The sequence below is a fragment of the Triticum aestivum genome, chromosome 2B (genome assembly GCF_018294505.1).
Source record: "Triticum aestivum cultivar Chinese Spring chromosome 2B, IWGSC CS RefSeq v2.1, whole genome shotgun sequence".
NCBI lineage: Eukaryota > Viridiplantae > Streptophyta > Magnoliopsida > Poales > Poaceae > Triticum > Triticum aestivum.
The window spans coordinates 611,658,663-611,670,421 of NC_057798.1; the positions used below are offsets into that span (position 1 = coordinate 611,658,663).

The 11,759-nt window shown below is 49.0% G+C and overlaps 1 protein-coding gene and 1 pseudogene across 2 annotated transcripts; one reads left to right on the forward strand and one right to left on the reverse strand.

Annotated features, from left to right (window-relative positions):
• Nucleotides 1-3,887: 3,887 nt before the first annotated feature.
• On the forward strand, nt 3,888-6,664 carry LOC123039327 (uncharacterized; annotated as a pseudogene).
• Nucleotides 6,665-6,687: 23 nt separating this feature from the next.
• Nucleotides 6,688-10,519, reverse strand: LOC123046291 (myb family transcription factor MOF1). Of its 2 annotated transcripts, none has more exons than XM_044469612.1 (6): nt 10,058-10,519; nt 9,644-9,720; nt 9,492-9,528; nt 8,786-8,882; nt 8,413-8,659; nt 6,688-7,497 (listed from the first exon to the last, which is right to left on the reverse strand). In XM_044469612.1, the coding sequence occupies exons 1-6, from the start codon at nt 10,185-10,187 to the stop codon at nt 7,201-7,203; spliced, it is 885 nt and encodes a 294-aa protein (XP_044325547.1). In that variant the 5' UTR covers nt 10,188-10,519; the 3' UTR covers nt 6,688-7,200. The 2 variants fall into 2 exon arrangements, with proteins under 2 accessions (XP_044325547.1, XP_044325548.1); XM_044469613.1 differs by having other exon boundaries at nt 6,688-7,494; nt 10,058-10,502.
• Nucleotides 10,520-11,759: the final 1,240 nt, after the last annotated feature.

Below are 11,759 nucleotides of genomic sequence, written 5' to 3' on the forward strand. Positions count from 1 at the left end.
CAAAAGAGTACATAATTTTGTTGAGATCACCAATCACCATCCATGGCATGTATACAACAGATTTTAAATCTCTCAACCTACTCCATGTGAGGTGTTTATCTTTCCACCTTGGCTCCCCATAAAGACCAGCGAGCCTCCAAAATTCATCCTGTCCCGAGCCAACAAAAACATCAATGTAGTTTTCAGTTTTACGGCGCAGTGATATAGCAATCTCTTTCTTCCAGAACATAATGAGTCCACCACTCTTGCCACTACTACGAACAACTTCTTTATGATCCATCTTTAAACGACGATGGAGACACTCAACAGGGAAATCATCCAAATGTGTTCCCATCAAGAACATAACATCCGGACCCCTATGCTTCTGAACATTCAGAAGTGCATGCACCGCCGCGGCTTGCTGCAAGCCACGACAATTCCAACTCAGGATCTTCATAATGTAAGGAAACGCTTGGGCACCTCCCTTCGTTGATCGGTCACAACTCCGATTACAACACCACCACTCTGGTAGGTCTAGCTCACCAATTCCCTCGGAAAAATTTAGACTCACACAAAAAAATGAACCTGATTAAGAGGATCAGCCGGTACAGGTTATCCCACTACGACGCCACATGCAGCGACCACCAAGCCATAGTGGAGATAGAGAACCATCAACGACACTCAGGGCATCGACCTGGGACAGAAAAACGCCGGTCCCCTTGCCGCCGCCAAGGAGGCGGCCGACGGCGGACCAGCGGAAACCTAGTCGCCTCTTGAGTCGCCTCCCTTGCGTAAGAAAACGATTCACGTCCCTACTATGTACTAGCTTAGTACCAACGTAAGAAAAAGTCCAATTTCTTGATATTTTTTTTGAAAGGACCAGCCGTTGACTGGTATTTCATTGATTTAAACAGGGAGCGGTGGAAAAAGTGACAAAGGTGGCGATCCGAAGATCTATACTCCTATAAAAGACTCGGTTGGTGACGATGGTGTGTCTGTCATCCATCATTTCTGACCATTAGATCTGCATTTAATGACTGTGAGGTAAGTTGTGACCTTTTTGAAACAATAGCTCACTTTCCCGCTCCAATTTACAAAAAAAAAACCTTAGTATTTTGAAACCAACCACATCCCTCCCTCACCTCATCAAAACAGCTCGAGAAATATATATTTTTTGTGATATATGTATATCAAAACTAGAGTGTTTTTTTTTAAGTTTATGAACAAGTATTATTCTAATTTAAATCCATTACAATGCACGGGCACATAGCTAGTCAAGGATAAAAGAAGAAGAATGAAGAAAAAAAACGGAGTGCCCTAGGCACAAACCGCTAGCCTATTCTCATGGCGGATCCCTTAAGGGGCTCGGCAAAAATCTAACACCTACTACGTTACCAGCATAAGAAAAAAAAAATCCAATTTCTTGATGCGGCACTCGATCTATTTATCTTTCTTCTTTACTGATCGGGCCGGCAGTGAGGCCAGTGGATTCAGAGCGCGATCCCTCATCACCTCCTAACTTTTTCATTTTTCTTTTTTGAACTGAATTCTTTTTCTTAGGTTTTTTTTAACTGAATTCCTAACTTGTTACCCGCAACGAAAATAGGGCTCGCGGTGCACGTCTTGCAATTAAGTCTGTTTGCACGACTGCCTCTGGCGTCCCAAATCTGGTTTCGCGTGCACCGGCGCCCGCCGCTTCGCGAGGCCGCGCCGCATGCAGTGGAAGGCTGGAACCGCGACGGCGACCGCCCCACCCGAAGCGAAAACGTACCGGCGCTGCCGTCCATGTGGTGATTATGACCCATCATCGGCACGCGCCGGCACGATGCGACCCCCGCTAGCACGGAGCCACGGCGTGCCGGCCGGCTTCCTTCCGGCCTCGTGCTCGTCAGCCCGTCCCCTCCATCACCAGTCGACCAGCGCGCGCGTGCGGGCGGGCTGCCTGGGTTTTGCCGTCTCGTCCTAGAGCTGCAAAGCGATTTGGCACGACGCGACTCGACCGGCAAGTCTCAGTTTTTTCATCGTCTCGCTAAGATTCTCCATGATTCCTTTTACTTGGCGAGAAGAACCCAACCCAGTGTCAAGGTGTGTGCGTGTGTGTGTGTGTGTGTTCATGTTAGTACCTTGCTTCAGCTTCAGCTTTGCAGTAATGAGTTTCAGTATAGCAAAGTTTGCAGGTTTTGTAAAGTGGAGACTCCAAACAGAAGAGCCAAGAGCCTGCACCGGAGAGAACAAAGCCCACGATGACAGCTGAATGAAGTTTGATAAGATATTCAGACCGTACCGTTCAATGCACACTGCAAACTCTCAGCGCATTGATCATTCTTTGTTTGCATACATATGTCTCTGATTACGGAAGCGACGGCCAGGCAATAACAGTTTGGTTGTTTCCACAGTCCTGCTCTTTCGATAAAGGAGCGAACGGTGAGACGGTGGCTTCTTAATTTGATCAACTCTCAAGGACAAATACACATACTCCTAACCGTTATGATTGCCCAACCACTAGCGAGGGCCAACAGACGGGTGAAACAGAATCCCTTTGCGAAGGCCACTCATTCATCGTTCCAACCCCATGATTTCTCCGGTTCTTGGAGTTTAGCTCCTTTGCCACCTTTTCAGTGCCCTTCAATGTCAAAGCCCAGGAAGCCATGATGCCGCTGGACCCAAGCCCAGAGCTTTACAGCTTATAATGGCCAGTTCACAAAGCAAACGCAATGGCATGCACGATACGGAATGATCGACAGGCAGCAGCAGAAGCCTGTGCGGAGCTTGTTTCTCCACCACTGCGAACGCAAGCGTACCACGCACTGGCCAGGTTCATCATGGTGATGGTTTGTACCGGGCTGAACGGTGTCAGTTTCATAATCTTTGGGAAAGTTGAAATGGCCCTCATCTTTCACCAAATATCGCTTTCAATAGCACTCATCCATATATTTATTTTTTCTTCGCTATGTACCCACAGGTTAATTTTGATCTACTCTTTTGGCCAGAAGAAGACAGGTGGTCCGTATTGACATGCTTCTGGAGTAGAGTACTCCCTTTTCGTAACTCCATGTACACACACGTACTTGCTCGGTCCTTATACGGTATACATCTTTTGACTGTTCCTTTCTTTAATCATGGTACTGTTATTAGTATCTGGTTGTTCTCTTGTTTGGCTCTGCTCTGATGAGGAATTTCAGGGCAAGTGAGCAGGTGTTAAGTGAAGCCTGGTCAAATCGTGTTCGTCATTCCTGCACCTGCTGCCCCTTGGCCATGTTCGGTTTTGCAATAGCATTGTATACGGCAGCAGGAGTGATCATGACATTTTTCGGCTGGAGACCGGCTTGCACGAAGCAGGTGGGTGCTGTACTAGGACTAGGAGTGATCATGGCATTTTCTTGCCGGAGACCGGCTTGCACCAAGCAGGCTCGCTGGCTCTGTGTGCTGCATGCGGCTGCCTATGGAGGAGGCGCCAGCAAGCAAGGAGGTGATGTAGCCTCCTAAAAGAACATCACCTATATATATTCTCTGGACGCTCGATCTCTAGCGAGAAATGCAGTAGCGATTTTTGGGAAAAGGGAATCTCCTTTCCTTTGTTCAGGGTATTCTCGTGGCAGCTGCAGGAGCCGTCATGGTCGCCAGTAGCAGCACAGCAGGAAGTAGAAACAACGTCATGGCACAAGCACACTTTTGAACTGCGGCCCCCTGCATTTTGTTTTTTGAGGTAATAGCATCCCATGTACCCTAACTTGCACAGGATGTGATGATCTAGTCCTAAACTTGCAAAATTTGATCAAGCCATACCCCAACTTGCATCTCATGTGATGTTTTAGTCCCAAGCCAATCACAGTGCGCCAATTGGCTGCCAAGTGGCTGGGCCGGTCAGCGCGCGCAGTTTTGCACAAAACCCCCGGCCGTTTGCCTGATTCAACCCGCGCCGCCTGCTCCCCTCGGCCGCCCGCAGCTCCTCGCTCCGCAGGCTCGCGCCGCCGCCGCCGCCCTCTCCGTCGGCCCCGTAGCCTCCTCGTCACGCGCCGAGCGCGGCCGCTGGAGCCGATGGCAAAGCTGGTGCCGCCCCTCCCGGCGTCGTCGCGCGCCTCATGGGCCTCGAGTCCCGGCCCGCCGCCCCCCGCGCGGCCGCGGCCGCGCCGCCCAGGCCGCAGAAGCAGAGGAAGGTGGAGGCGTCAGCGGGGGGAGGAGACAATGAGCCGGCGCCGGTGGTCGTGATGCTGCCGCCGAGCCGGCGCCCGCCCGCGCCCGGCTCGCCCACGCACGCGCCGCGGAGCCACCACAGCGCCGACCTGCCGGCGAGGAGCCGCCTCGTACACGCCGCCGCGTCGAGGCTGCCGGAGCCGGGCGCGCGCGAGAGCTCGAGGACCAGCGCCAGGCTGCAGGCCATCGCGTACGCCTGCTCCTCGCCGCAGCACCGCGGTCACCCCGGCGCCCCGCAGCAGAGCTGGGGCACGCCAGGCTGCAGACCAGACGAACTATTCCGACTCATCGGCTCCTCTCAATAATGCTGAGACTATATACAATTCCAATGATCAATCACCTGAGTTTCACAAGAGCTATCAGGTCAGTTTTGACGTTGCCCTACTGCTTCATTTTGTCAACCTTTTATATCTCTTACTTATGTTTACTTCAGCAATATTGATCAGTCAATCATGAAATTACCTCTTTGATAGTATGTCCATACGATGAAATTGTAGTGCTTATACTTATCACTTTGTCTAATCGTAGAGACTGCTAAGGGAGCACTTACATGAATCCATGCCTGGTACATTTTGTGAATTTGTTGTTAAAAAAATGTTCCTCGGAATGTGATTGGATGTTCCCTGGTCTTTACTGAAGTAATGGTTTACCAACTTGGATGACTTGGCATTCATTGTACTGTGATCAGTGGTCACACTACTTTTTGTCTAGCTTGCTATTGAAATTTGAAAATGTTCTTTTGTTCTAGTTCCAGGGTGACCAAGGGCTGATTCTCCTGCTACGTGCACAAATGACGAGCCCAATCAGCCGAGCCCAACATCTGTCCTCGAAGCATGCTTCTCACACGATGCTTCCTCCTCAGGAAGTCCAACTGAAAAGATCGGTAAATACTTTTGTAGTATCACCTTGAATGTTGTACTAGGATGTAAGGATACTTTGTACTCCCTCCGTCCGGAAATACTTGTCATCAAAATGAATAAAAGGGGATGTATCTAGATGTATATTAGTTCTAGATACATCTTTTTTATCCATTTTGATGACAAGTATTTTCGGACGGAGGGAGTAGCTAGTAACCCCTGCAAACCATTTTACTTTTAGTTAGGTTGAAAGGCCTTTTCTGAAGAAAAAAATGTGTGCTACAAAATAAAGTTTCCTCTTTATTTACTCTACTTCTGTTGCTGATCTGAAGTAAGAATATATGTTTATATGCTGACGAAACCTTAAATGAATAGCTATGTTTTGCATAAAATGCATTTGGCCACGAAATTGATTGCTTTAGTGCACATCTTGACGCGGTGTTGCAGATTAAAGGTATGTATCACGATGAGTAGCGGAAGAAACAACAAATAGTTTACATATATTACTAATATTCGAACTATTATAAGACAGTGTTCTGTTACGCTATCTTCTAGTTAACTTTGCTCGGCTGAAATGAACTCTCTTTAGAGAGAAGCTTAAAACAATTCTGATTTACAGAATGGATTGAATTAGTAGGTTTTGACGTGTGTAATGGAGTATAGATTATGATGATAATGTATGGTTTTTCTTTTGTCTGCAGAGAGTACTGAATTCTTTATTTCAATGGAGAACAAAATGGAAGATCTCTTCAATCTAGAGTTTGAAATCGTAGATATGTCCATGTCCATCGACACAATGAAGACTGATGATCACGGCAGCAATGCAGAAATACCATGTGTTCAGAGTTCTCCAGAGCATGATTTTGAGTTCCTAGAAGGCAGGCTCCACAGCATCAGAGAAGCCATTGCAAATGCTGAGCTACTTCTGGACAACAGCCTCTTCTGTGGCACACCGTCAAGTCTATCACTCCATTCATTCATCGTTGAGATGCTGGAGACCGTTGAGGCCGTCTTTGGCGATGGATCAGAGAGCAGCTTCAGCTTCCAGGAAGAAAACAACTTTCAACGCACCAACTTCCTGTTCGACTGCATCGTCGAGTCGCTGGACTCGAAGTTCCGCGACTTCGAGAAATGCGGGTACAAGGCTTTGTTGCGAATGCCTCTCACCATGAGCAAAGACCTGCTGAAGAGGGAAATATCCGAAGAGATCGGTAGCTGGAGCGATGTTTCATCGGACCGTGCTGCGGAGAAGGAGCTGGACCAGGTGGCGGCGGCGAGGTGTGATGGGTGCCGGACCGAGGCGTTCGCCATCAAGGACGACGTACTCGAGGCCCTCGTCGGTGAGTTTGCCTTCGACCAATGCTGCTGAAAGTCTGGAAGTTTACTGGTTAACATGGCATTGGTCAGGCATGAGTAACACTTTGCAGATATGTACTCTATTTCTCCTCCGAAGATGTTATACAGCGTCATGTACTAATATGGACGCTCCCCGCCCCCGGTTAGTCCCAGATTTAATTCAGGTGTGCTATACTGCGGGTTGAATCAGGCAAACGACAGGGGGTTTTGTGCAAAACTGCACGCGCTGACCGGCCCAGCCAATTGGCGCGCTGTGATTGGCCTGAAACTAAAACATCACATAAGATGCAAGTTGGGGTATGGCTTGGTCAAATTTTGCAAGTTTAGGACTAGATCATCACATCCTGTGCAAGTTAGGGTACCTGGGGTGCTATTACCTCTTGTTTTTTTGACCTGCAAGGAATAACAAGGTATACGTACTCATACCAAGCAGGCTACACCAAAAAGGAACACTGCTGATCTCGCCAGCCAAGCCGGACCTGTTCTCCCTCCCTACTCCGGAAAGCTACATGTGACGAGATCGAACAGTTTCAGGCAAAGGAAAAGATGCAGAGGCCAAGCAAGAATCTCCCTCGCTCGCCTTTTCCCCCTCTTCTTTTCTGGCCCAAGACCGAAAGCAACAGTGCGACCGTGATGCCCTGAAAGTGGGGAGCTAGCTAGATAGCCTTTGCAACCTGGTAACCTGCTAACTCTAATAAACGTCACTGAACTCCTAATCCTAACCTAACAACCTGCCATTACCTAATCATCCTAACACCATGCACCAAACGAGTGACGGACAGACAGATCGATGCACAAAATTTCGGCCAGTCGTCTACGACCCACAGATGGACAGGGAGAGCTCCAAGTTGATGCCCTGGGCGTCGAAGCAGCCGGAGTGCCCGGAGTAGTGGCTGGAGCTCCTCCTCCTCGGGGGCGGCGGCGACGACGACGAGATGATGCAGCTGCCTTCGCTCGGCGACGACGATGAGACGGCGGCACGGAAGCATCTCGGGTCCAGGCCAAGGGAGAGCGACAGGGAGCACTGCTCCGCCCCGTTGCTGTCCTCCTTGGGGTCTAGCTTCTTCACCACAAGACCAGGATAGTAGTGCGCTTCCGGTTTGATTATCTGCTGAAAACAAATGCAAGGTTGCAGTCAAGAATAAATTCCTGCATCAGTTGATGCCAGCTACGGCCTAAACAGAGAGGTACTCCTGCTGGTTGTAACTCTCAAATTTACTTCCTTGGCATGCAACCATACCATTATGATATATAGGTGTCTAATTTCCTAGCTCAAGTAAAACCACAAGGATCTGCAGGATCTGAGCTAGTACACCAGTACTCCTACTAGTACTATTTATGCGTTTCAGAAGCTAAATGACATGTGCAGTTTTCTGAAATTTCCAGTCGGAGCAAACCACCAGAAGAGCTTTAATGTTGTAATTCTACCTGGACTATTATTATCCTGATGAATGCCGACGGGTACAACTGTGCTAGGACTCAGGAGTGAACAATGCAGATCAAATGCCATTACTGAAAGTGCAAGGTGGGCTACATTGTCCTTGTACAAATACGGTATTCACAAGCCTAGCTATGTGGGGTGTGCATATGTAGGCAGATACATGTACCAGCAACTACATAAATGAAGTGTCGTCTACGGAGCATGCTACAGTGATATACAACAGTCCTGATAGGACGATAAAGATTGTGCATCGGTCAATCAGGACATTTCAGCTCCCTCATAGTACAAGCCCCACAAGATGCAGGCATGCAGCATTGTGGATTGGATGGTTTGGTCATGACATTGCACCATGCAACCCGATTAAAATATTCTAAACTCTGGTTGGCCAATGCCTAGGGACATGAAGTGGCTACGTAGGAGCTCAGCTAAATCAGATTATCAACAAACAATTTGTACGTGCGCAAGTGATAATAAGAGACACGTAAGCAAAAGGTGTGTGAAATAATTGAAGACAAAAGAAGGTATTTCTTCTTCAGATCAACTTTCCCAATGTTTATCGTGGCTACTTTTGCAGCAGATGTGTACCTTAAAGTCGCCAGATCCTTGCTCCAAACATGCCACGGTCTGGAGGCTGGAAGCAGCAGCAGCCGCAGCATCCCTCTGACAGCTGAGGCCCTCCATTATTCTCCTCTGCATGGCCATGGCTTGCATGTAGTAGTAATCATCAATAGAGTACTGGTTGACAGCGCCGCTGGTCATCATCCCACTGATTCCTTGGCCTCCTTGCATGCCTGCTTCGTGCGCGGCCTCCGTCCCCGCCCCCGTCCTGACCCTGTTTTTTCAATGACCCCAGGGGAAAAGGTGCTCTCTTGTCAAGATTAGGCCTCCAAAAAGCTTTGTCTTTTTAACTTGAACACATCTCAGTTCAAAGTTTGAAAAGGTTGGAGCTAGCACAAACCTTTTCAGAGGTGGGCACATGAAGGGCTTGGGGCCTCCTCCTTGCTGCTCATCAGCGGCACATGAGTGCCTCCTTTGCAGCAGCTGTGCCTCCGTCTCTGAAAGAAAGAAAGGGGTTTGGCTTTCCATTAGCTAGCAACATCTAAAGTGTGCACAGGGAAAAAAAATCCCATGCAGATTAACTTTCTAGCTTTTGGAGCAGAGGATCTGCATGCATGATGAAGCGATGAGTGGTTAGTTGCCAAGTGTGATAAGCATGTGGCGGATGTGGCTAGGCTTGGCAATGAATACCGAATGAGTTGCCTCACGCAGACCTTGAGGCGATCTGGTCTCATGTTTAATTAAAGAAAGTGAACACTGCTGCTAGTACTATTCGTGGTGTAACATTCTACAGTAGTACTATTGTTTTGGAGGTGAACTTTGCTTCGGAAGATTGTAAAAAAAAACCGATGGAACTGGGCTAAAAATGCGTTGACAAACGAATTTATAACAATAATAGGGCCTGATCTCTTATCCCCAAGAAACAAGGAGGTACTAAAACCTATGACTTCCGAGGCTTGTTTTTTTAATGAAAAAGGGAAGGGGAGAGCCCTTCTTTTATATATAAAAAAGACTTCCTAGGCTGGTTAAATAAAGAAAGATTTCTCAACTAAGAAACAGTAAAGAAAGATGCATGGAAATTAAAATGGCAGAGCTTCATCTCTCACCTTTCTTCGCCTTACGAGTGCTCGGGCCTCTGTACATCTGTTCAAAAGAAGGAACAAACGGGGAGAAGTCCGTCTTGTACTAGTGTCTTGCAGGCTCCTCCGCAAGGAAGAAAATACAAGAGTGATGGGTGCAGGCGACTGGAGAAAATAACCTGCAGATGGCTCTTGACGTGAGATATGGTAAGCTCCTTCACACCCATGACCTGAAGAACCAGCTTAGGAGTGGCATCTGAAATTAACAAGGCCCAGGATATAATTAGGATCCAAAGAGATTAAAAGGAGACGAACAACCCAAAGGACAGCTCGGCTGCAACGATCTGGCTAGTGCAAAACAGGCAACAGAACAGACATGGCAAGAAACTAGATTCATGCCAGAACTAATCAACAAAATAGCAAGCATGGTACCAAGTTACAACCACAGCAGACAACCGGTGCAAAACTAGGAGAAAAAAATGGATACGGGGAGAAACAAACCGAAAGAGCAACAACAAGAAGAAGCAGAACAATTATTCTTTGGAAAGGAATACGTTTCAGGAAGAAGAAGAAGAAGAGCGGAAGGAACTCACTGTGTTCTCCACCGAGGCACTCTATGGCCTGCAGGAAGCTTCTGTGGAGCTCGGCCGTCCATTGCATCCTGGGAGCCCGGGATCTGACGTACCGCCTCACGGCTTCCTGCTTCTTGACGCTGCCCCCCATCTCTGGTCTGGCTGTGGCAAGGAGCGGCTGCTTCCTTTCGATCACCGTCGCTCCTCCTCCTCCTCCTCCTCCTCCTCCTTTCTCCTCTGTCGAAGCTGCCCTTGTTCTTCTACCTTGGAGTGGCAAAAGACAAGACGGCTGGAGTTGGTTTTTATACTGGTGGTGGTGGGAGCTTGATTGCCCTTGGCGCCGCTCTACCCCTTGGTTTCTTGGTTGTGCTGTGCTCCGTGGCCGCTCCCTTCCCTTGCATGGCTAGAGCTAGAGGCTAGAGCTTGCGTCTGTCTGGATACTGCAGGTGCAGGGGCTGTGTGATAATTACGGTTGCGTCTGTCTAGGATTAGCGGAGCACTGGTCGTAGCTATCATTACTATCATTAGCATGATTTATTGAGTTCAGACGTTGTACTGCCACCGTATACTACCAGAGAGAGAGAGAGGTTCTTTACGAGGGAAAAGACAACTGCTCCATTATAGAGTACGTACCACCTCCCAGCCCAATGTGGATCTACTGCTATATCGCCCAGTCAACATCTCTCTCTCTCTCTGTTGCTCTCCGAACACCACTTCTTTTTTCCCTTCCAACGGGAGCTCATGGATGTGTCACTCACACATGCATGTTATTCGTGCTAAAATAACAATATTTTTTTCTTCTCAGAACGAGGCCAGCAGTTTAAAGGAACAAGTTCGTTCATACACACACACAAAAAAAACCCAGCAACAGTTCACTGAAGTGCCGCTGCAAGTGTGCATGCGAGCGAGCACCAAACGGAAGGGGACAAACCGGATGCACCGGTCCAGGCACCTCCCTCAGATCCCCATCCATGCCATGCCATGCCCCGTTCGTTTTACCACCTGAAAATAAAGCAGAACACAGGCAGAACCCTACGACACCTCCCTCCCATGGGCCAAGCCGAGGCCAGTGACCACGCCTCGCCATAATGAATGAGACGCGCGGCCGAGGCCACGGCTCCGGCCAAAGCCTTTGACTCCGCCACCGGGGGACAGCGACGTGTGTCATGTGCGGTGTGCCGGTCAGAGAGACAGTGGGTGGGCGCAACAGTGCCAGCGTATGTATGTATACGTACGTAACGTACGACGTGCTACGAGTGGGCGCGGGGAAGACGGATACCCACAGTGGCAGTATCTCTGGGCGCAGGATTCTCTTCCCTTGGCAAATCATGTCACGCATCGCTCACGCTCAGGCCTTGTTGGTTCCCGCACCGAGTTACTCGTTTCGCCCCGGCCTTTCTTCCCTTGTTTGGCCACGCATGCATAGGCTACACAGGTAGGTGCCCAGTACGACGCCTAGTATGAGTACTCTCTAGCCCTGTACGGCCCGGACGACGGATGCACAATGCAACGGGTTGATGTGGGACTGGCAGGTTTAGTGCTCTGTGCGCAGCGCCATTGACATACAGTACAGTACATACGTACGCTTACCGCATCATCTCGATCTGCAAGCATGAAGTATAGTAGGAGTACTACTGTAGGAGGTGGTAGTAGCGCTATACACTTGTGAACGACTTGATGGACTTGGTCTGGAGAGGGCTAGCCCCTGCTCGCCGGCCCGTGG